This window comes from Ciconia boyciana, chromosome 6 (genome assembly GCF_034638445.1).
Source record: "Ciconia boyciana chromosome 6, ASM3463844v1, whole genome shotgun sequence".
Taxonomy (NCBI): Eukaryota; Metazoa; Chordata; class Aves; order Ciconiiformes; family Ciconiidae; genus Ciconia; species Ciconia boyciana.
The window spans coordinates 60873831-60898680 of NC_132939.1; the positions used below are offsets into that span (position 1 = coordinate 60873831).

The 24850-nt window shown below is 38.9% G+C and overlaps 1 protein-coding gene across 1 annotated transcript in view; it reads left to right on the forward strand.

The window, feature by feature from the left end:
* ASPG (asparaginase) overlaps positions 1–24850 on the forward strand; it is a 48105-nt gene that overhangs the window by 11016 nt on the left and 12239 nt on the right. The window contains exons 4-12 of the mRNA XM_072864901.1: positions 1750–1875; positions 3324–3407; positions 4486–4612; positions 11317–11429; positions 12942–13127; positions 16116–16229; positions 19241–19360; positions 20439–20534; positions 21427–21590. Of these exons, the coding sequence (XP_072721002.1) occupies positions 1750–1875; positions 3324–3407; positions 4486–4612; positions 11317–11429; positions 12942–13127; positions 16116–16229; positions 19241–19360; positions 20439–20534; positions 21427–21590 (1130 nt within the window). The remainder of the gene's footprint in view (positions 1–1749; positions 1876–3323; positions 3408–4485; positions 4613–11316; positions 11430–12941; positions 13128–16115; positions 16230–19240; positions 19361–20438; positions 20535–21426; positions 21591–24850) is intronic.

The following is a 24850-nucleotide window of genomic DNA, read 5'->3' on the forward strand; positions in this document are numbered from 1 at the left end:
GGAGCAGAGGTGCAGCTGGGAAAAGCCCAGGCCCAAGAGTAGAAGGCGGCAATCCCATGCTGAACAGGAGAGAATATACCTTTCTTCCTTAATGGCATATTAGTTTTATTACAAAAAAAAGTGTTTCTTTCTTGCACACAGAATGCAGCTTCTCTGTATATACAAGTATCCAATATGTGTAATCCAAGTGAAAAGTGCTGAGAAGAGAAAAAAAAGCTTCTTAAACTCTCTGGCTTATCTATAGACACTGCCACTTTGTGCTCATCTTGGACACGTACTTGGCACAGCTGTAATGTGCTGATGAGTTTCCAGACTGAAACATTCCAAGATGTTTCTGTGGGATATCTCCTTAATTGCCAGCCTGATCTTTTATGTTATGAAGCTTAAAGCAAGCTGTGTTTTTTCACATCTAATAAGGCTCATAAAGCTGAAAATATTCGTGAGTGTACTGATTGAGTTGGAGAGGACAAGTGGCTATTTCTATGATCTCAGCCCTTCTTGAAACTTACTTATCTTGTTACTGCATAACTACAGCATAAACTACAGGTGAATAACTACAGCATGCTTTTTGCATCACGCTATAGTTTGGCCTACAGAAAGATCTTGCAACACTGGCTGTTGTTCTGCTGGTTAACTTGTTAGAGATAAGCAGAAATCCCCTGAAACTTCCAGTAGGTAACAACATGTAGGCATGAGTATCAATGAAGAAATAGCAAAAGGACAAGTAGAAATCTGCAGGTGAGTTTGGAGGTGACCTTATTATCAGAAGATGCCAAGTTTGTGTGCCTACTGTAGCATAAGAAGTGTAATTAAAAAGAAATCTTGTTTAATTCTCTGGCAAACCCCCCTTTTTTATCCATGCTGGCACTTCATGTATCTGCTTAGACTTGTATGTAATCCTTTCCATGTTACCAAATTACATCAGGGACATCAGTGTCTCTCACTACAGTGTTTACTATGTGCATCACTCTTAAAATAGAGGAACCAATTCCTTTTTCCTCCAAAAGCCAGCAGATGACTTTATTCCAACAGGATGAGCTATGCAGTTCATGGCTTTGCATTAAAAAAACTCCTGTGTGGAATTGTATGTAGATTAAAGTTATAAAATTCCTTTTTGCATCTGTACGTGCCTGACAGTCTAAGGGACTTCTTAAAAGCCAGCAAGTGTATGTATGTTACTGGACAAGAAGAAGCCTCTTCACCTCTTTCTGCTGCAGCAGTCACATACTGCTACAGGAAGGATGGCTTTTCAACAGAAGAGGGCACTCGTACACTGGCAATTTGCCTGTCTGCCACCAGGATTGAATGGACTGGTTTTTCTATATGTTATGATAGCCTTGGTTTGCCTAATCTGTTCCTGTAAATGGTGTAATCCCTAAAGTAAAAGCGGCAATAAGAAATCAGACTATACGGCTAATTTGCATATGTTAACATTCCTGTTTAAAGCCATTGCTAAGCTTTTCTTAATTAGCAGTCTTCTGGTTTAAAAATGCTGCATTAATATGTATACATAGAAGAATCTTTTTGACTGTTCCATAATTAGAATTACTGGCTCTAGTGCTTGGTGTCCTATTAACCCTTAATTGTATTTAAACTGAAAACAGGATAACTTTAGGAGGAATTATGCGTGTAGTACCCTTTAAAGTATTATGCAGTTGCTTGCATCGGTGAAAGTAATGCAATATGTACCTCACTTGCTGATGTCAGTGCATTGCTCTAACAATGTGAAAACTGTCTCTCCATCTCCAGGAGCACTATGAAAAGTACGATGGTTTTGTGATCCTTCACGGCACTGATACCATGGCCTATACCGCTTCAGCCTTATCCTTCATGTGTGAGAACCTGGGTAAAACTGTTGTTCTGACAGGATCTCAGGTAATGGACTTAATTTGAAGTCAAAGTCAGAAGCCTCATTTTTTATTTTTATATGCAAAACTAGGTAGTATCCTGATTATCACTGTATAGTTCAGTAGTGCAGGGCAGGCCTCTGGCCAGGGTGAGTTGTCACAGTGCTGATAGAAATTAGTGAGAATTGACAGGCTCACCATCTGAGGATCTGCCCCAACATTTTATCATTAATGACTTTACAACTCTGTACCAAATCAGACCACTAGTTCATTATGGCTGGGGCCAGATGCTTCAGAGAAAGATACAAGAGCCTGTCATTGGCCGTTGTGTATTAGTTGGTTTATAAGAGAAACATCTTTCCAGCCTCAGGTGGCTGCTGGTTGTTAGCTGTCTTTTTTTTATTTTAAAGCCTTGAAGCTTATTCCTTTTTACTTCATCAGTTGTTATCCTGTCTTATGTTACTCATTGTTGCATTCTTTATCATTTTTTTAATAATCTCTAAGCATTAGATGCATTTTTGATCATTTCTGTTCCACAAAGCATCTAACATGGTCTGTTTCCTTTCCTCTAAAGACTACATTTATTAATTTTCATTCTCTTAGCTGGAGATCAGCCCTTTGCATATTGTCTGAGGGGGAGGGGTTGTCTTACTAGAATAGCTTGCTTGAGCGTAAAATACAGCTCTAATCACAAGAGAGATGAAACATTGCACTGTAAAATTCTCCTCCCCCATTTCATAACTTCCCTTTCACATGTGGTCTATTTGAAGTCAAAATACAAAAGTCTAGGAAGGAGTAGGCTCCCACTTGCTGTCTTGACGTGAGGCAGTCTAGTTGTGGTACATCATATTCAAGGTTTTACTTTCTTTTTGGCTTTATTGCTTGGAGATCTGCCTGACATATGATCTAGCAATGGAGCATGTGATTTTTTTTTTCATTGCTGAAAGGAGCTCTGACTCTCTGTTAATAAAGAGGCAATCTGAAACGGCATGGAAGTCATCACAGTTTTTAATCTTGTCCTTTTCTGTTGGTAATAACTTGCTGGCTCAGTTTTTCTATCCTATGAGGAAAGATGGTGCAAGAGAGCTGTTGTGAAGCCCGTAGTGGCAGTTCTGTGTGATCTGGGGCTTTTGCTTTTCCTCTGTACAGTCACTTCTCCCATGCTCAGTCACTTTAACTATGCCTGCTTTCTATTTTTTATATTTTTCCTGAATCAGTCTTTTAATCTGCTTAATCACACTAGAATAATCTCTATATTAGCTTTTAAGCACTTAAATTATAAAAGTCTGTTAAGCACAGAGGGAAACCCTGCCATCTGCTGCAGTCTAAAATAGTTTGGATGAAGAAGGAAACTTCGTCATAAATCATTGTTACATAAATTATTCATGTATTTGTATTGCATAAGTTGGACTCTTTTTTTCTGCTGTGTAGGCTTTACATAAGGGACAGGCTGTAATTTCAGTCTCTGCTCTTCAGGTGCCCATATACGAGTTGCAGAATGATGGCCGAGCCAACCTTCTGGGGGCATTGCTCTTTGCTGGGCAGTTCGTGATTCCTGAGGTCTGTTTGCCTGTGAAGACCGTCTCAGAAGCTGCTTTCCTCCCTCTAGCCAGGACACATACTTACATATTCAAAATATCCAGTAGGCAGTAAGGAATTGCACTTAAACAGGAAGATAAATGGATTCCACTGAGGTAACAGGCGCTTGCATGGCAAAGCACATGCCGTTTTCTCAGGAGTCATATCCCATTTTTGCCCATATACAATCTATAAAGACTATCAAGTCTGAAAAGTAGCTTGCAGCACACTTGGAATCAGAGGTTCCATTGCAAATATGTGGGATCTGAAACATTTGTAGGTCAGTTTTATAACTGAAATTTACTTGGAAGTTCTAAAGTTGCTCTAGAACTGGTAGGAGTGTCTTCTAGCTCTAGTTCCTGAAGACTGAAGTGTCGAGGATGATATACCTAATAGACATGGAAGTAACCCCATGGTCTCAGCACCCTGCCTTTAAAGATGTTGGTGCTGTGCAGCCAAAAAATCAGAGAGAAAACTGGTCAGGTTACACCTCATTTCACTTCTGCCATGCTCCCAAAGCCAGTTCTTGTAAAACAGCAGCAATAGCTGACTGGCCAAGATCTTCATAACTAATAACAACTTTGAGGTATCTCTTTTCTTTCAAATTCCAATTGACAAACTTTAAGGGACTTGAGAAGGAATCTAATTATTTATGTGTGGTAACTCTTTTGAAATTTATCCTTATTTTCACTAGGCCTTTTGCTAAGGTTTTGGACTCTGAATTTAGATATAACTGATGAACTTATTAAAAAGTCCACACTGTTTCTTTCCTCTATCTCTGAAGTGGACTCAGGCAAATTTGCTGTCTCCTAGACTATGCCTCATGAGAGGATTACGAAACTAGTTAGCTCTTAACTTGTTTTGTTCTTAAATTCTTAAACCAATGTGTGACGGATGTGCCAACTCTTTTTGAAAGGGTAAGAGTTGTAAACATCTACTGGCCTCTGAGTTGCTTTAAAGATTTAGAAAACACTTTATAAAGGACAGACTACAGTATTTATCTACTGAATCTTTTAATTACTGGCTTATTCATAGACCTGTTTCTTTACTTGTCTTGCAGGTGTGCCTGTATTTTTATAATAAACTGTACAGGGGAAATAGGGTGACTAAGGTGGATGCTGGGAGTTTCAATGCCTTTTCCTCACCTAACCTGCCTCCACTTGCAAATGCTGAGGTTGATATTACAAGTAAGCAACATCATCTCTTAAGCCTTGTAATTTATGCCACATGCAATAGAGCTCTAGCTGAAAAGAATCTGTGCCTATGTAGTTGAAATGCTGTTTTTAAACTCAAATATCTTTGAAAGCCCTGTAGCTTGACTCCACTTTATCTGCTCTGAAACTGTTTAAATATTAGTAAGGCTGAGAATTTGTGACTCAGCTGCATTTATCTATTGAATATAGATGTGAGCTAGACTGACTTTGATTAAAGATCCAGACTAACCAGAGGGAATGTTACCCCTGTGTCATGAAAATGCTCGCTCTGAAGATAAAAATGAGGGAGTGAGGCCTGAAAGAACAAAGAGTTTAATCTTGTTAATGACCATGCTGGGCTCCAAAATCAGGCAAAAGAGTCATTGCATAGTACTTGCAGCTTGAACAGATTCTCTGTTTGATGCATGTCATTGTGTAAGATATTTTCCTGTATATTCAGGACCTGTCTAAACTGCAAGCACACTGAAAACAGCAGACCTAGAATATGCTCTGTGTGAAGTGTTTTTTCCCCAAACTTACTCAGACTCCCTATAATTTCTGTGTGTCTGTTTTTTAAGGAGAGGAAAAACTACATGAAAATTACAATACCTGTTTGCAAAGTCATTAACACGCTGATGTCTGTTCTTGGATAAATGGCACCCTTTCTTTGGAGAGGGGAGAAGAGAGACACATTTGGAGTCTAGCCAAATGAGGAGTTGCCAAAAGCCCTACTAAAGGACAGTTTAAAAAAATATAACATGCTATGCACGCTGCTTTTGGATAGGTTAGGTATATTAAAAAGGAGTAGGACTTGGTGACAATCTCCATTGTTTCAAAAAACAGGAAATAGGAGGGGGTTCCCTAATTCTTTTGCTAGGTGCCGTTAGTGGCAGTAGGAGGTCTAGCCCTGTGCCATGCAGCATGCCATTCTGAATGGTTTCTACTACTAGAGAGAGAGACATTCTGCAATTTGGAAAAATAAACGTATCCCTTCCACCTAATGAGTGGGAGTTACTTAACAAAGTTTCAGGATCAAAGTGGTGTGTTTGTAGCAGCCAGATACAAACTCAGAAAGCCTGTGAAATACTGTAGTGGTCCGTAAGACATCTCTCAGGTAGAGAGTCTGCCACTGTTGTGTTACTGTGCTGTGTCAAACACAATGTATCTGAAATCAACAGAAATGCTGTCAGTTGATTGTTGCAGTAAATTGGGGAGAATCTTCTTTCTTGGGTTTTTATGAACTGCATCAAATAGGGTATAAATAAATTCCGTTTACTGACTGATCAATAATGAAATCAAGCTGCAAATTGCATGCTATTTCTCTCTTGGATTTGAATGAACTGTTTTGTGATTCCTTGTCTGTAGTACAAGAATAAGAAAGTTATTAAGTACTTCCCTTGGCCCATATTGGGTCCCATTATCTTTTCAGTAGAGTGCCCCATTGAGATCAGTGGGGATTTCTGATTTAAAAACCGATGGTGTGATAGGCTCTATTTTTATTTGTTTCAGCTGATTACCCAGTTAGGGTAGCATGATTTATCCAAGATGACGGTGTCAGTATTGAAGGATTGTTTCATTTTGAAAAAACATAGTTTATAGCATGGGCAATCTACTAGTGCCGCTTTATTTTGTCCAAAGTAATTGTTTGAAACATTGCTGTCTCCCTTCAGTTTGCTTGTACAATCCTTGCGTGAAGCTTTCATGGAGACAAGGAACCACCTGGGGCTTTTAAAAACAAATCAAACAAATCTAGCATCTTTTAACTTTTTTTTTCAAATGACTTTGTATAATATGTCTTAATCCTCCTGTAGACAGGGCTGACTGTAGACAGGGCTGACTCTTGCTGGTTCAGCATTATGGAGAGCAGCCTGAGGATGCCAGGAGAAGTAGGCCACGTGCAGAAACTCTTCCTCAGGCTTCCTGGTTCTAATGAAGCTGGGAATGAAAACTCCAGAGACGCGGAGGGGGGGAGATGACAAGATGGAGGGAGTGGGGAGTGTAATGGCATAAGAGCTTGCAATCATGGATTGGTACACAGAAATGAAGAGAGGAGATGCTGTTTGAGGCTAGGCATACCATATAAAAGCAACGATCTACTTCAGAGCCAGAGAGGAGAGGAAGAAGCAGTCCCCTTCCCTTCACTTCCCTAGCTGCAGCCCTCTTCATTTTTGCTATCTATTTTTCACCCTGTTCCCCCGTCAGATGAGGCTCCCAGTGTATTTCTGATCCCATCAACTGGCTGTGTTCTTGGCCAGATCCTTAACTGTGTTAGCAACACCTAAGAGTTCCGTTACCCAGTTTTAGATGAGCAAGTGTGTCAGCTTCCTCAAGACTTTCAATTTAGCACAAGGAACTCATGAAAGAAGTGAAAAATTCTAGCAAACTCCTCAGATGAGTGAGAAACCCCATGACAATAGGAAATACTTTTGCAGTAGAATCAGAAATGTCTGTGTGAAATGGATAATGTAGGAATAAGCAAAAATATTTCTAAGATCTTAAAGCTTATCAAATAAAGACCTTGCCTTATTTCACTCATATTTTGGAAACAGGAGAGACAAGGATGACTATTTCACTTGAAATGTGTAAAGAGTCTCAGTATTTCATAACTGATTACTCTCCTCTCTTCTCTATTGTCCTAATGAAGCAAATATGAAACTTGCTTTGTTACCGTGGCTGGACTTTCTTCATCACACATGCATGTAACTTCTGGGAGTGGTGCACATGTACAGGACCGTATGATGAGAAACATAACTTGTGTAGGGGACGAACAGAGCCCATGTGACTGTGCATGCAGATGTGGTACAGCAGAAGGCCCTTTTGGGCTCGTCTACCCACCAGTCTCATTAGAGAGAAGCTATTCGTCACTGGCCAAACCCGTGTCTTGGTTGGCAGTTCTGGTTATTTATAGTAAAAAACCCAAGTCATTTATGTATTAAGGCAAATGCCAGCTCTCTTCACTGAAGTGCTTTTGGTCACTCTTCCCTTCCCCCTCCACCCCCCCCCCCCCCAGTAAGTAGGCATGTTGATTCTTGCAACGACACCGTTCAATTTAAATATTCATTTCAAAAGGTGTGTGTTGATTGTTTTATAACAAACTGCCAAAAAAGGGGGTCTATGTTTGTTTGCCTCGTTCAGGAATTTGCACCCATAGGTTGGCCTGTGCTCCCCACCCCTTGGCTGCCGCCGTGAATTGTAATGAATGCCGGGGCAGCTTATATAATGGTAGGGCTCACCCGTAGCCCTGCAGAGAAGGATGAGAAGAAAGCGTTGCTGGAGCTCTGCAATCACGAAAAGCTGTATTTCTTGTTTGATTTCATAACTGGGAGTTCAGTCACCACTCCTAAGGGAGGTGTCGCTCTTAGTTGCTGCTCTCCCATTATAAGTTGAAACCTGCATTGTGGCATAGGTGCTGTTTAAAAAAGGGGGGTTTTTGCTGCTTTCTAGACTGTTTAGAGCTGCTTCTCTTTTTTATTTTATTTTTAAGTCAGGTTGATGTTTTTTCCACACTAACCCCATCACTATAGTTCTCTGTGTGTGTGTGTGTGTGTATTTTTGAGCTGTGATTTTAAAAGCTGTAGTGTTTGGTAGGGAGGGGGAGATTGGAAATAGAAGAGTATTGTTTATGTGATCGTTTTGTTTGGAAGAATAAACAAAAGGCCTTCGTATCTTGAATGCAGTCTCTTGAATAATGCAATCTTTTCTATCCCAAGCCATTTTAGATACAGTATATAAATAGCCATTACCTATTTATTTTATGTACATTGCTTTAAAAACTTTCTTTCTGCAAGACCAGTAGCTAGCTTACGTTTGTTCCTCAGCTTTGTAGCCATATTTACATAATGCAGTATACTATATCAGTTAAACTCTTTACAAGCACAGGCCATCCAAGTCAGAACAGGTTACTGTTTTCTGTGTTGTGCCAAAACTGAATATCCCTAATTAGTCACTCTCATCCATAGGATAAAAAACTGTTATGAACACCGATATATACAGCTTTTGGTACTTCACTTGCTTGTATATGAGTTTCTTACTTAAGAACTGTTAGTGATTCCTAAGGTGGGTTTGGTTTTTTTTTAATTTAACAAAAAGAAGATTGCTGTGTGGTATGACTACAGGCTGCAAGACAGCTGGTTTATTCAGTACAATGAAGATGCTCGAACTTAGCTATGCGACGTAAATATTCTTCCTTTTGTGGATGTAATCTTTGAGATGGAGGATGCAAAGGGTGTGTTCTAATTTTTTTTCCCCTTCACGGCACTCTGCCTCACTTACAACAGTTCTGAATAAATCTGAGATGAAGTTGGGCTTTTATGTATATTTGTTTGTCTTTGGCTCTTGCATCACACTTGCCTTTTGTTCTGCTTTTTAGACTTGTTTGTCTAATGGAAAACTGGCATCTGTGGAGTCTGCAGTACTGAGCACATTATGTAGGCTGACGAGGTTCATGACCAAGAAAATGTTAACTCAGGGACAATCTTTAGTTCTTTTTTTTTAATATAGTTTGGAATTACATCACTGTACTATGTCTGCATGCATTATATTTATCTTGAAGATGATATGTTATTTGGTAGAGCGTACTCCAAGAGTACAGGTATAGGCCTGGTATAGGTCTGACTTCTGAACCTATCCTCTGATCTCTCTGCTTGGTCTTCTACTTTTGGCAATATCTTAGTGATCCATGCCAAGGCAGGTTTCCTCAGTTCATTCTTCAAGTTCGTTACAGGCATTAGGGATCTGATAGTTGCCAAACTTAGTAGTATGCATTTGTGAAGTTTTGGCAGGGACTCGTAGCTTATGGAGGATAAAGGAAAGAAAGCTCTGATACAATTTTATTGCCATCCCTTCTTATAGAGGAGGCTGCTTTTAAAGAATTAATCTGTGTGTTAGAAGGTTGAAAGGATTGGATTTATTGCTAAACACTGCTGCTTCTTAAAGCACAGTGCTCATGAGTGAATGTGGTTAGCCAAGCCTATGGACCTCAAGCAGAACAAATGCATGGCTTTCTGCACTCACCTGTGTACCTCCTGCAGGTCTCTAACTCGCTTTGGAAAGCTCATGGAGGCCTTTGAGAGCTACTTGGCTAACTACTAAATCCAACCAGGTGGTTTCAGAACCATGCTGGCCAGCTTAGCACAAAGAAGAAACTGTAGGAATGGTCTATATTTCTATTCTCCCATTCCCAGAGCATTAGGAATCCACGTGCTGAAGCGTGGCTGATTGGACAAACATGATGCCAAGCCAACTGCTTGTGACCTGTTTAACGACTAATGCTATTTTTTTAGAAAGAACATACAGAGGCTTTAGTTGCTGACAGGGCAACATGACAGGAAGGGGAAGTTTGTAGTCTTATAGGTGACTGCTGTTTTCTGTCCTGACTTAATGGATTGTGTAGTTTTTAGTATCTCTGGTAATGGGGCAATAGGGTAGGCTTCAACGGAGGCTTTTAAATGTACTCTGAATTTTCTTGCAAATGGCTGTCTGCTGATTGCAAGAGATTGCAACAGTAATTGGTGTGAGTAACTCTCCGCATGGCTGAAAGCAAGTCAGTATTATGCACGCAGATCTTTTATCTGTCTTGCTGCTTGGGAGTTTCTCCAAAATCTGAAAAGCTTAAATCATGATGGGGAAACAGGTAGCTTTACAGCATGGTCTATTTTCATTGAAGCATGACGCTCTGAGCTGTTGGCTGCTGTTTGTTAAACCTCTTCCACTGCCTTGTAGGAGCCGTCAGCACTACCAATGTTGTGCTCCTACACTGAAGTAGTAAAATTTTGGAATCAATAATGCATGACTTGGCTTCTAATAATGCAACACAAACAAACTATTAGTTAAACAGCTGGCTTCTGGCTCTAAATGTATAATCGGAGTTAATTGAATCCTTGCTATTTTATTTAATCGTTAGTAACTACCTAATAAACTCTGGAGGTGATTAGCGGCAACAGTAACTGCATTTGTCATCTCTTATGTCTGGGAAGATGAAGGTCGGTTTTCTAAACATGAATCCAGGCTGGTATCAGGCCAACTACATAACAATGGAGGTAAGGTCAGTGCGTGACAAGTAAATATCTCGCCTGTGCTAGACCTGCACGCTGCTCTGTTGGTTGAGGCTTTCTGAGCACTCTGAACGGTTAGTTGGCACTAACAGGACATGTTCAACATTGTGAACCCATCAGGTCTAGTACTTGGATGCTTTTCACAGCTATCAGTCTTCTCTTTTGAAGAGGTTGTAGTAGAGGTATACAGCTTTGTGTCTGATAGATCATCTTGTTCACTAATGGGCATTGAACTAAAATATCCATTTTGGAAGTCTTTGCTGTAAAATGCTATTAAATTGAAGTATACATGTTAAATATCTCCTTGAAGAGCACTAACTTAGAAATATTGATGAGTAATACTGATATATCTCGGAATCTAGACTATTTTGGAATTAAATTTAAAATATAGCACAGTTGAGCCTGGCCTGGATATGGCCTTGAAGACCTATTTTGTGGTACCTAATAAATAAGGTGTGTTAGGTCAGCTGCTATGGCTGCTGTCTTAAATGGACCTTTATTTCCTCTTTTCAAAAATACATTGACTTTCATGAATCCCCTACATAAGAAACAGTTTTAAAGACAATGTTGTAAGTATGAAGCGCTACAAGGTTACTTAATATTATGTCTTAATATTAAATTAAAAAGGCCATTTCGCTTTAACAGTAAACTGGGAAACAGTGTGGAGAGCCAATACCAAAAAGAAATTTCGAGTTCACACCAATATGAACAGGAATGTTGGGCTTCTGCGAATCTTCCCAGGAATCACTGCTGCTGCTGTAAGTGTCACCAGTTCATTTTGGAAGCGGGTGAAGTGATGCTCAAATACTCGATTAGTTAGCTGAAGTAGGGAAGCTGCATTGTTGTAGCAGTGGTTGGGGTTTTGGAGGGAAGGGAAAGGATCTGTCTTCTTCTGATAAATGTTTTTTGGAATATCAGAGTATTCAAAGACTATTTTCATATGCCATAAACTATTGATATAAACTTTTCAAATATATTTTGTCTAAACCACCTGGGCTCTGAAACTTAAAGTTAATTTCTTATCAGGGCTCATAAAGAGGTCAAGTGTGCTTTTCTAGATAGATGCAGGCTACAGTGACCATGGAAATGCTCTCTTGCTGCATATTGAGGCATAGTAATAGATATCTTGTAAAAGAATACACAATATGGTGGGTGGAGGGGAGTGTGACTATTTCTACAACTCATGCTTCTTTTTTGAGGTTCATTTTGTCTCACACTGATGGTTACAATGGCCCTCAGCATTCATACAGGGCTGAAAATGAGAAGTGGGATTTTGCTGCTGAAAATGAGAAGTGGGATTTTTTTGCCTTTAGAAATTATTTTGCAGAACTGTGGTTTTAGGTAGATCTGTCTTTAAATTTTTGTCTAATACTAGTTCCATTAAATTGACCGATCTTTTGTGGCTGTTGCCATCTTAAATTGAATCTAGTAGTTTAAGCAGCACTCCTCAATTATATTACCATTCTTTTAAGGTGAATATGAACAGATGGAAAGGCAGAGGGGTGGTATATTTGCAATAAAACTCCAACTGCATAGTTAGCCTCATGGGGGCTTACAGTGTATTGCATTTAGCATATGTGATCAGCAAGGAAACGTCTAGGTTGTTTAAAATACATCTTTCTAGGAAGAGGACTTTGCTAGGCATCCTTTTACAGTGAGCCACAAGAGCTACCTCATTAACAATTGGCCCAGAATGAATTAGTGCCTCCTTTTTTTTCTGCCTTGAGTTAAATCAATTGAGTTTTGAGTTAAAAAAGCTCCAGGCTTCATTAGAATGTTCTTTCCTGAAAGGTGAGACACTCTTTCTCTTAGTTAGGCAAACATTTGTTAAGAAAACTCTTTGCTAAAGTAACAAATCTGGGCAAGGGTGGGGTTCAAATCTCAATTAATAATGCTGCATTTATTTTGTAAGTGTAAATCTACCCTTTTGTTCTGCCACGGTGCAACAGTATAGCCTGTTAATGGCACCTGAACAATAGCATCCTTTTTCACACTGAGGTTATGACCGTAAAAATTAGTTTATTTTAAAATCTATCCCTCTAGGAATTTTAAAGGAAGCTGAAGAGTGAAATTCTCATTTTTTTAAAGCTTATTCTATAGTCCCAGTTACTGCAAATGGGGAGCACAGAAGGACCTGAGAAGACTGTAAGGCATGAGAGCCTGTAAGACTATAACAGGAATAGACCATTTTTAAAAACTGTGCCATACCTGAAAATCTTAATGTGTCTTAAACACCTTTTGTCTCTCTTTCCTGTCTTGTTTTTAAACAGGTAAAAGCATTTCTTCAGCCGCCAATTGAGGGCATTGTACTTGAAACTTATGGAAGTGGCAATGCCCCAAACAACAGAGAAGACTTGCTGGAAGAACTGAAGAAAGCAACTGAACGAAAAGTAGTGATTCTAAACTGTACGCAGTGCTTACGAGGGTCTGTTAAAACGGTCTATGCAACAGGGCAGGTAAGGGTTGTGCAATGATTTCAGACTCTACTGCTATGTGAAAGAAACATCCCACTGATACAACTTGATTGTATGCTTCTAGTAGTCCCAGTGTATAAAATCAGATTTGTTGAACTCTAAAGCTATTGCTCATAAAATAACTATATCTGAAAAATCTTAAGCTGGAAGCATTTAAATATGTACGTGCAAACAAGATCGTGTTGATCGTAGTCTGAATGGTCGAAACAGTCAGCTCAAATCCCAAATTATTGATTGCTTGCTCTTTTCATGTGCAGCACTCCAGGATACCTTGCATTAGATTGGTAGTATCTCTCACAAAGGATTCCACTGAGCTAGAAGATAGCTTAGGGGTCAGATGATCAAATAAAGTAGTATTTGATAGGCCAGCAGTTACTTAGCTACAATGTAAGAATATCAAGAAAGCCTGCAAATCCAAGCAATATTCCAAATCCCAATTTTTTATTTGACTGGAAGTACAACTGAATTCAGTGAGAGACTGGAGAACAGTATGTAAGGAAGCGTCTGTCTTGCAGAATGGAAATCAGTTGTGTTTAACCCATGAAGGCTAGCTTAAAGCAGACTTTGTGTACATACTGTTAATATTCAGGGCATTTTATAGTGAGTTTCTCAATTATCTATTAAGACATCACATCACTGGGACTAATAAGAGCTCCAAGCCCTATAAGAGTATGTGTTGCATGTGGTAGTATGAAGGAAGCAGGTTTAACTGGCCTTTATAAAATGGCTAGCCATTAAATAGCCGAGAAGCACTGCCAGAGGGTGACTCATGCCCCTGTTTTAGACACCTGATTTTGCTGGGAGCAACCACCCATCTGGCAGAGCCAGCCTCTTCCAGTGACTGTAAGACAAACCTAGATACTCTAGTCTGGTGCTGAAACCTGCCTCTTTTTAACATTGGTTTTGACATAGCTTGAAATTATATTTGCTTCAAGAACACATAGTCTGTTTTGAGGAGAAAGAAAAGGAGATTGTAAGAGTTCCTTTCCACCTCTTCAGTATCCAAACTCGGTATTTTCTGCTACGGGGAGTCATTTGGCTGTTGGTAAAACTTTTGCATAACTTAATGGAGATGATTTGAGAAGTATTAACTTTTGCAAAGATCCCGTGTACCAAATACGATAGGAATACATGGATTATATAAAACAGTTCACATGGAAGGAAGAAAGCAGTTAAGTCAATAAAACTTATATTTGAAAAACAACATGAAAATGAAGCCTAGCTTTTATGTGATCTTCTACGTGAAATGAACTGCTAAAATGTATGGAAGGAAGAAAAAACACTTTTCTATGCTCTGGTTAAAAGATTCTCCAAGTAGACACCTCTAAAATGGCTTTTTGCACTCTGATCCAGACTGTTGATTTGCTGAATTGAAAGATTCTGCTCAGGTCTTACTGAACCACTGTAAGGCTGTGTGGAAATGTGTTCACTTTTGGCTTCCACTTTTTATATGGAGCATGTATGATGTTGCTTCAGCATCCATTGATGGAGGCTGCCCTGTTTTCTTGGCATCTTTTGAGGAGAACACTGACAGAGCCAAGTCCTACAAAATTACTTCATGCTTCTTCTTTCATTACCTTCTCCTTTTCATAAGGAATTGCTCAATGGAGGGAGTATCATGGGTGAATGCTGGAAAGTTGCTGTAATGTTAACTTTACTTTTATTTTTCTTTAAATAAAATCTTTCACAGGTCTTTGCATATGGCTAGGCCATTTTTTACTCATTTAAGCTAGCCATGTGGGTCAGCTGAGTCCCTGGTTTCCCTTGAAGCGTTTATTTCAATTAACTGAATGTCTGGCCTCTGATCCATCTGCACAATAGAAACTTATAATCGAAGGGACTTTAGGTTTAGGAAGGAAGCTGGGAAATCCCTTCCTCCTCTTCTTTCTCAAACCCACTGAAAAAGCCCTAACTGTTCTTTGGCTAGCTCTGCAGTACAGAAAGTATTTCTCACCTTCTCTGTATATGTTTTCCCATGGGACTTTAAAAAAAATGTTAGTCTGGGGCTCTCGGAGGTGATTAATGAGCTGATTAAGGCTCTGTATCTTGCTACAAATATTAATTAAGCCACAACAAGTTTCAAAGCTGAAGTTTATGTACAAGGTATTTAAAAGTAAAATGCAGTGTAAAGAACCTACTGCAAGATGCTTAACTGTGAGGCATCATATTATGGCAAAGATGATGATCTGTGGTTTAGGGAAGCCCAAGTGTTTGCCCAGGTACAATTTAGTGACAAGAGATCTGAAATCTCCTTTGTCTTTGCTGTCTTGCTCACTGTACGCTTATGGGGCTTGCTGACCATAGCAAAGATCTTTCTGCTTTTTGCTTTGGTTCAGATAGTTTATTTTTTTTTAACTACCAGAAAGATAAGTTAAAAAGGTCATCTTTTTCACTTGTCCTTATCAGAACTGTGTAAATGACATATTTTAGTTGTATGTTCTAAATCATACACTGCTAGAGCAGCCTGAAAGGATCTGAAAACACTCCTGCTGTGAGCACACTGTAGTGCTGGAATTCATCCAAAGCAATGCCCCATAAAAGAATGGTAAATATGTCTGTGTGAGAACAGCCTACTTGGCAATGTTCAAAATGCCACTGGGTTAAAACAGAGTAACTGCAGCTTTTCAATAAAGGGAATCTGACAACTCTGCAGATAGCTGATACGAGCCTGTAACCTTTCCCTTTTAGCATAGTAAGTGACCGTGGCAAGCGTTTGGGTGAATTCTTCAGTGTTATTGCATGAAAAGGAATTTAAAATAAAAGTCATCTTTATTCAGCTGGCTCTAGTATTTGCTTGGTATTTGATAACTAAAATTACAAAAATTACAGTGGCAGTAGGAGGAGCAAGAGAGTGGAGGCACGGCTGCATACTGTATTCTGTGTAGCTACTCATCATTCATATACATTTTCTGTTCACGCACGTATTTCTGAATGCTATGCTAATTGGAATCATTATTCCTTTTTATTCAGACTCTCGCTGATGTTGGAGTAATTCCTGGAGGTGATATGACACCAGAGGCAGCCCTAACTAAACTGTCATACACGCTCAGCAAGAGTAAGCTTAGCTGGGAGGAGAAGAGGCAGGTAAATATTTCAGTGTGACCTTGAAAGGCTTTAACTTTCTCATGTACTGTGTGCTAACTTCTGCTTAGCTGAATGCCTTGAGCTTCTCTGTTGCATTTAAAAGCAATTGGTTCCATAGCCATAATGTGAACATCACGTGGTTTTTTTCCTTAAGGAAAATACTGTTAGGCAAATGAATGTACGTAGATTGGGAGAGAAAAGAATTCTCTGCATAACTCAGGTGAAGACTGTGACCGAGCCATAAAAATGCCATCTTTAAATGGTAGTAGTCTACCTTGGACATTTCTGTACTAAAAACCCATATGTGGAAATTCATATGGGAGACAGAATCCCAACCCTACTAAGTCAGCAAAGATCTTGTCATTGATCTTAGTGTGGTAAAGATTTCATCCAAGACTCATTCACACAAAGCTAATTCTGAAAATAAGTATTGCCTACAGCCTCTTCCTTTACAGCATTACTCATAACAGTGTTACATTTTGTTTCTCTAAGAGGAGATACACTTTATAAATACATAAAAAATAGAGGATTATTCTAAGGACCAATTGTAACTGATTTTAAAATCATATCCCCTTTAACAATGTTCTTACTGTTCATTGGTGCTTTATCAAGGCTTTTTTCCTCAAATTATATAGTTACATATCATGTTCCTTTTATACAAGGAACATATAGCTCTGAATTATATAGAGGAGCAGCAGTCTGCAGGAATGCATGTGTTTCTATGCTTGTATGCAGTGAAATAATAATCCTGACACTTTGGGAGATGACATCATGATGAGTCACTCTCTAGACTTAAGCACGGCATGCACATGTATATCTTGTGATGGTGTTTTGTTTTTATTAAAACTGAAACAAATTTGATTGTTATTTCATGCTCAATATCTTCCAACCAGTAGCAGCTCTTGAGACAAACATATTTGGATGCTTATGATCATAAGTGGGGTGGCTGGAAGTACCACTTACCATGCTTAGAAACAGTTTCAGACTCCGAGCTTTCGGTTGTTTGCTAAGCCCTGGCTCTGAAAAATGAGAGGAGGAGGAGCTATGTGTTTCTTTGGTGAGGATGGCAAGAACATACTCTGTGCAAGAAGATGCTTCACAGGGGACATAATGCTGTGTGAAGAGTAGTGGTATTGCATGTGTTTGTGTATATACATTTTAGAAACCCAGGCTCTTCACTTATGCCACTTTGGTACTCACTGACCCTGGAACATACTTATACTAGCCTGTTTTTTAATGCAGACTTTAATCTTGCACAGAGGATTATTTGACCTGGGACAGGAGAAACTTTCCCAGCTGGCTTCCTGCCTAGGTGTGTGAGTTAAAACTTATTTGAGATCCAGTTTGCTGAAGTGAGATAGCTGACTTACTCAGGTGAGGACTTGGTGACAGGACATTTTAGGTACCACTGGCACAAGGTACTCCTGCATCTTCATGTGCTGCCCTTTGGAATGTGCTACACAGTTTTTGTGTGGTGGTGCTGGGACCTCCTTTATATGGTTTGAAAAACAAAATAACTTTTGCAATTTCTTTGAGTTAAGCAGGATCAGTTTCCTCATTTGACTCATTGTACAGACCCACAAACAATTGTGTTGGCACAACTGAGGGAGCAGCATGCTGCATTGCCTGGGCAGGAATGAGTGGTAGAGACCGGGAGAAGAAGAAAGCCTGGAAATATGTTGTCTGTGGCAATATCTTCAGCTAAACACATCACCAAACAATAGTCTCCCAAGAGACGGAAGCTCTCCTGAAGCTGGCGTGGTTATTTTAGGATTCTCTTTCAACACGAAGAAGCAAGGAATGTGCCCCCAGACACATGCAAATGGCTGCAGAGCTGGTAGGACTGAGTAAGGCACATAGGGCTTTGCACTGGGTGCATTTAGCACAGGTGCCAATTGCTAAGGTTACCTGTGCAAAGCAATGATCTCAACCTGTCAAACTCTAAAAGTGCGCCAAAGCAGTTGGTATCCTCTGAGTTACATGTATATGGGACTCTTCCAGCAGACAGCTACGGTGTTGTCAGCGCTTGGAGTTTTTTTTTAATAAAGGGCATGCCTAGACATAAGTAAACCTGGGGCATTCTCTTTCCAACATCACATCTGTTTCTTGCAAACTTTCACAATCCTGCTTTTTAAAATTCTAATTGAAATAACTACGTGCTTTATAGCTGCATCAGCAACCTTTTGTGAAAGAGTGCCAGTATGTAAAATTGTCAGAATTGAGGAAACCAGTTGCTTTTTCTTAATGACTGGCCTCTCTCTGTTCTCCAGATTTCCTAAAACCTGTCTTTTGGAGTATTTTCTTTTCTTTATTGCCATGTTCAAGCACTTTCTACACATGAATTGGCTGACCTTTCTTTGGTTTGTTTTTTTTCTTTTTCCTGGTTGTATTGGATGCACTCATCCTGCAAACTGTTACATGCCTGCTTTAATATTGAATGACTAGTACTGCTGTAGACCGTCTGCATTCAAAGCTGGCTCTATGGCCAAATTTTAACAAAATCAGGACTAATGGAACTGTTTGAAAATCCATTGAAATACATGACCATCCACAGGCAGCACTGGGCTTTGTTTTGAGGCCTGTGTACACAGTCTGTGTAGGAGTACTGAGGTTTGGGAATGCTGGCAAAAAGCAGCATTTCAGAATATTCTGGTCTTCAGCCTCACTCTGCTAATTACTCACTATCTTTGTGTTTTTAAGTAGGCCGCAGCTTACCCCACTAGGGAACTTTTGTCTCCATACTGTAAAAATTGAGGTGTTTTGTTATGTGCTTATTTTGGTTTCTTTGCTTTGGAAGAAAGTTTTATTTGCCTGTCCCTTTTTTCCCCGCCTTTGTCTTTTTAAACTTGTAATCTTCATGGGACAGTAACTATTTCTTTAATCTTTTGTCTGCATTCAATTATTTTCCATAATTCCTCCAAACAATTTTCTAACTTGATCCTAAGGTTTTTTATTAGACTACTACCATATTTTTCCTCTGCTAACAAAGGATTTGATTGCTTGCTTTTCAGATGCTGAGTGAGAATCTAAGAGGAGAAATGACTGTTGTACCCACAGGAGCCAAGATCTCTCTGAGAGATAGCAAGTTTATTCAAGTGATTGCCAAATCTCTAAGTATCAGCAGCAAGGAGGTATATACTTAAATATTTAAAATTGAACTCATGTAAAGCTGTAAACTCAGTTAAATGAACCTAGCTTAAAGATGAACGGCAAAGCTGAAAGAAAAATGCAACATTGGGGCTTTTATATTATTTTTTTAGTACTGAGTGTCCCAGCTAACCAGTTGGGTTAGGGAGAAAGGCCACAATGACAAGCATAACATTAAAATGTTTTTAATTAAAAACATATTAACTTTTTTTTTCCTCTTTGTAGCCCCATCTTGAGTTTATTTTCTTGGCTGGCTGGTTGCAATAACAAGCCTCAGACGGTTGCTGTAATTCCGGGTATCGATATGAAAAAGTGCTTTGTATTTTTGTGGTCAAATGTATTGACAGTTTGGAGCAATCCAAATAATAATGGGTAAAACAGCTTAATTGTACATGAAGTCATAGGAGGCTGATACTAAGGAAGCACTACACAAGTGTAATTTGTGGTGTTAAATATTAGTCCCTCCCAATTGGAAAATCAGAAAATACAGTATTGGTTGTAAGATACAAGTATTTGCTTTTCTCTTGTCATGTTTTCAGGGAAGATGGGATTTTTAGTAGCTAATGAATACTGAATGTATGGTTCTTCTTTAGTAAGCGTGAGAAATGGGAGGATATTTAGGAGGCCTATGGAGGTTTGGAAGTATAGGTTACACAAATATCTGAGGAATCACATGAATGAAGTTGATCCAGTCTTGAGGAGACTGGACTATATGGGCTTTTCCAACTCCTACCAGCGCTGTTTCTCTTACTGTACTGATATGTAACTATGGCAGTACAGAGATGGTAATTAGTGCGTGCACCTTAAATGTTATATATAGATATCAGGTAATTGTAGTGTTGCCAGAGAGGAATATAAATCCTCATGGATGTGAGACCGACAAAATGTAAAATAACCATGAGACTTCTTTCCTTCCAAGAACTAAATGCTACCATTTTTAAATAACCAAATGACTAATTTGGAAACATTACATGAAAGCAAGGGCAGTGTTTTTATGACTTGGACATCAATCATATTAGAGGCGAGGCTGATATTAAATGTTTAATTTTATTTGTTTCTTAGGAGTTAGAAGCCGTAAGAGATGCATTAATTCCACCTTTGGCTTGTGCTGCAGCTAAACTGGGTGACATAGACGCGCTAAGAGCCATAGCAGAAATGGTAATCTAAAATTAACAGTTTGTACAAAACACGAATTTTTAAATAGAGCTGTAAATGACGGGAGGACGCTATGCTTAATGGGAAGCAACTACCTAAGTCTTAGAATCAAAGTGCTTTGACTAATACAGTTGGTTTCTAGGCTCCTCAGCCTTTGCCTTTCAAAACTGGTATGTTCTTTCCCCTATCTGGTTCTCAGCTGTTTACATTTTCTTTTGAACTGTGAAAATACAGGTAGATGAAAATGCAAGTTCTTATCTGCTAACTTGGAACACTTTAAAATGGTTTGTGCTGCTTTCTTTTGCTTAACTTTCTTTATGCATATTCATAGTATCCAGCTTTTGGATGTAAATCTGTCATGATTAAAAAAAAAAAGAACTTGAAAATTATATTTAAGCAAAACACAGTGCAGTGCTAATTCAGGATTTTTGGCTCTTCCCATAGCTCTAGCTTGGGTATACCTGGAAAAAGAAACAGGCATTTCCCTGTATCATCTTCTAAATGTCTTTTTTTTTTCTCTGCCTTGGTTTACCCTACTCTTGAGACTTTGGTAATGGGCCTCGAGAAAAGAAAAATATATCTTGAAAATAACAATAAACTAAGACAAGTAAAATTAGCAGACTATAGGCATAAAGCTGCTGTATGGCATACTGCAATAAAGAGCATATCTGAAGGGGCTGTAATGAGCATACATGTAGAGAGGGGAACATGCAGAAGGTGGAATGAATATCTTTATTGGTGCTGAAACAACACTACAAGACAAACTTTAAGTAAGTTTGACAAGCTTAACATTTTGGTGGCAGAATTAAAATGTGGTGTATGCATCTACTGTTGTACCAACAACTTAATGTGCAGCATTATCTTTTTAGCATGTGAAGGATCTGTCCTTTTGTAGGGTGGAAACTTGAGCTGTGGAGACTACGATGGCCGAACTCCACTTCATATTGCAGCCTCTGAAGGGCATTTACCATTAGTTGAGTATTTGTTGACATCTGGTGCAACTGTTTATGCTAGAGACAGATATGGATCTACCCCACTGATGAATGCGATCAAGTTCAGGTAACAAAATAATTTATACAGCACTCTATGTAAAGTTTATAAACCATCTATCAATTTGGATTTAAAGTCCATCCCTGTGTTTTGGTCTTGTTTTGTCTCAGCAGTCATGTGTAAATGACAGCAGTTAAAATAACACAAACCAGCTTCATTTCAAAGGATGTGACTAGCCTAAATTAAGAGATTTTTTAAAATAATATGAAATGAAAGCAAACAACTTGGTATGCGTGCAAAATTTTAGCATAAGGTAACTTATTACTGCCTTCCTGCCAAGACTTTGTCCATAATTTCAGGACTCCACTCTTTGTTGTGAGGCTTCCTTATAAAACAGAGCCAAACTGATCACTCCTTTTGACTGTCAGAAGTGAGAGTGCAGGACCAAGGGCTGTCTGTTTTCTTTCTGCCCTCCCCTTTCTCATCAAGACCAGACTGTTTCAATTGGCACAAAATACACGGGTAGGTTGACATGTTTTAATCTTTCCCTTCCACCAGTGCTTTCCTGAGTCTCTTGCTGGGTGACTGGTTTTTTGATTTTTCCCTTCCGCCCACTCATAATTATATGGGATGGCTGCATGGCTCTGCCTGCTTTGTGGATTTCCTCTTCCTGTTGTTCTGGATGTCAGCAGTTCTTGAATGACAGTCATGGACATGTGATTTACTGTCTTTTCCATGTTGTATAGTCCTAAGGAATGACCATAGCACAGAATATAAAAGTTATCAGATATCAAAATTTCAGTTTAAAACACTTAGTTTATATAGCCTGGGGATTCATAGAGCCATTGGTCTTCTAACATGTTAGAAGCTGCATGCCCTAATCTCTTCTTGTTTCTTTGATCCACTTTCAGCTCCTTATCATATATTCAGTCTGATGGCATGATGGCAGAAGAGAAGCTTTTTCCTGTAAAGGAGCTTGGAGTGATAGAATTTTCATGCTCTTCATGGATGTCTGTCCCCAAATATTCCTACAGCTTTCTAATGTTGACAAGTTCACCTGGTCTGTCAGGCTGGAGTGAGCTCCCTGGGAGGTCTGGAAGTCCTGGTTTTGCATTTGCAGCAGAAATAACTTGGAGGCTTTTTCTGTCTCAAAGACCAGATGTAGAAAACTCAACAGGCTCTATTAACTTGAGACTTGAAGTCCTGTGTGGCCACACTGTGCTATTGCCATACCTACTGCATGGTCCCCTATGGCTTTGTAGTTGTTGCTTTATCTCATAAATATATAAGCCCTTCAGTGGCAAACCCTTAAAGTCTTAAAGCAAAAACAAGCCCAACAGCAAATCAAACAAATAACCTTGCAGTTGAATAGAGGTGGCTCGGGTCCAATGTGAGAAAATGCTAAAGCATTGGATACCATTAGATGTTCCTGCAAATCAGGCACCTACTTTTTTTACCGCACCCATCTACCGCCTGAGGAATTTCACATGAGCTTGTTGTTTGGATTCCTTAGCATTGCCACTCCTATATTAGACTCCTAGTATGACTCTTAAGCTCTTTAAAACTGCACACCCATTTCGATATAGGGAATTCTAAAAGGAAACTGCACCATAACTATTTTCAGTTTCTCTTTTTGTTTCTACTGTTGGAATGAGAGGGAGAGTTGACTTAGAACTAATCTCATAAATGTGTATTTATGATCTGCTGTGTACTCACACTGCATTTCACACTGATAAGCATATAAAGGAGAATGGTAAAGATCAGACAGCTGTATATGTGTGTAATTAGATACCCACTAAAAAGATTTCTGCTACAGAAATATTTAAATTCTATTTATTAAACAGTTGCGTGCTGAAAGTGATTATCCTGATGCAGTGTACAAAGTGGCAGAGAGGGAAGGGGGAAAACTGATCTTAATGAGCAGTCAATGCTTTAAACCGTTTAAGATTGTAACTTTCTCAATTTTACTGAATATTGCATCAGCTTAATCCCGTTTTATGGGAATTAATATTTGTTTAATTGGCATTTAACTGCAATACAGTATCCACTCATCTTAAAAATAGCTTTCTTCCAGTTTTTTATGTCACATTTCTCAGTGGCTTGCCTTTTAACCTAGCATGCAAACCTATATAATGATGACTGATTTCTCTTTTCCATTTAATAATTTGTAAAGATGATCAGGAGTTATGTCTCTTCTTAAAAGCTTCTTAACATAGCACTGTCAGCTGGTAGACCAGCAACTTGATCTATATCAATGATAGTCTCTTAAATTTTTTTACTTTAAGTGACTCTTTGTTTCTTTAGATGGTAAAATGTGGAGTCCCTTTGTAAATAAGAAATAAACTACTGCATTTCCACTTTTTCATTTGTAACTCTGCAATTTGCGTGTAGTCTCATTCACTTTATGCATGAAGCTAAACAGACCACTGTTAATTTAGGCCAGTTGCTTGACATATCAAAATTAGTAGCATTCCTTTAATTTCTTCGAGTACCCTCAAGGGATAATTCATTTTCAAAACAATAGAATAATATTTTTTTAATAACAGAAACTCTCTAAGCAGGAAAATGTCTTGAATGAAAATTGTGTATATTTTATGTAGTAAAAGCACTTCCATTTACTTGTAGAGCAGTGGTAAAAGGTTGAAAATGGGGAGTTGCTCATACAGTGCTGTGAGAACATTACATTACAGGCAGTAAAATTACCTCCCACGTAAATATGAATTTAAATACTTGATATTTTGCAAGGTTACATTTACATTACTTCAGGAAATCTAAGGCAGAGTGAAAATCTACCCACCACTGACTCCAGAAGTGCACTGAAGCCTGTCCTTACAGTATTTGAGCATATACCGTGCAGAAAAACGAACAAGTGAAACTAAGCTGATCCTGCCATAACCATTCCCGTTGCTAGGGGAGCAAGCATTAAAAAGAATGAAGCCAGTCAAGTTTGGATGTACATTACACCTGCATTTCTTTAAAGAGAGTTGGTGGAAGGTGTGCACCCTAAGGCCCCAATCCTGCAAACTCTTACATGCATGTTAATTTCACATGTGTGATTCATCCCTTTTGAAGTTGATTCACTTTTAGTAAGTGTCTGCCAAGTCAAGGCCTAAGATGATACGTACGGTACGGCACCTTGATTGCTGTGAATCCAGAGCCCTCGCGAACTGGTAAAAGTTCGGATGTCTTTATCTGGAACTCAAACTTCGCTCATAGCCGTGAATGTTGAAGACCACACCAAATCATTTATTTCGCTATTGATCCGTTAAAATATTAGTATACATTGGTGTTTTTATCTCCAGTGTTATCAGTAATGGAATCTAGCAGGG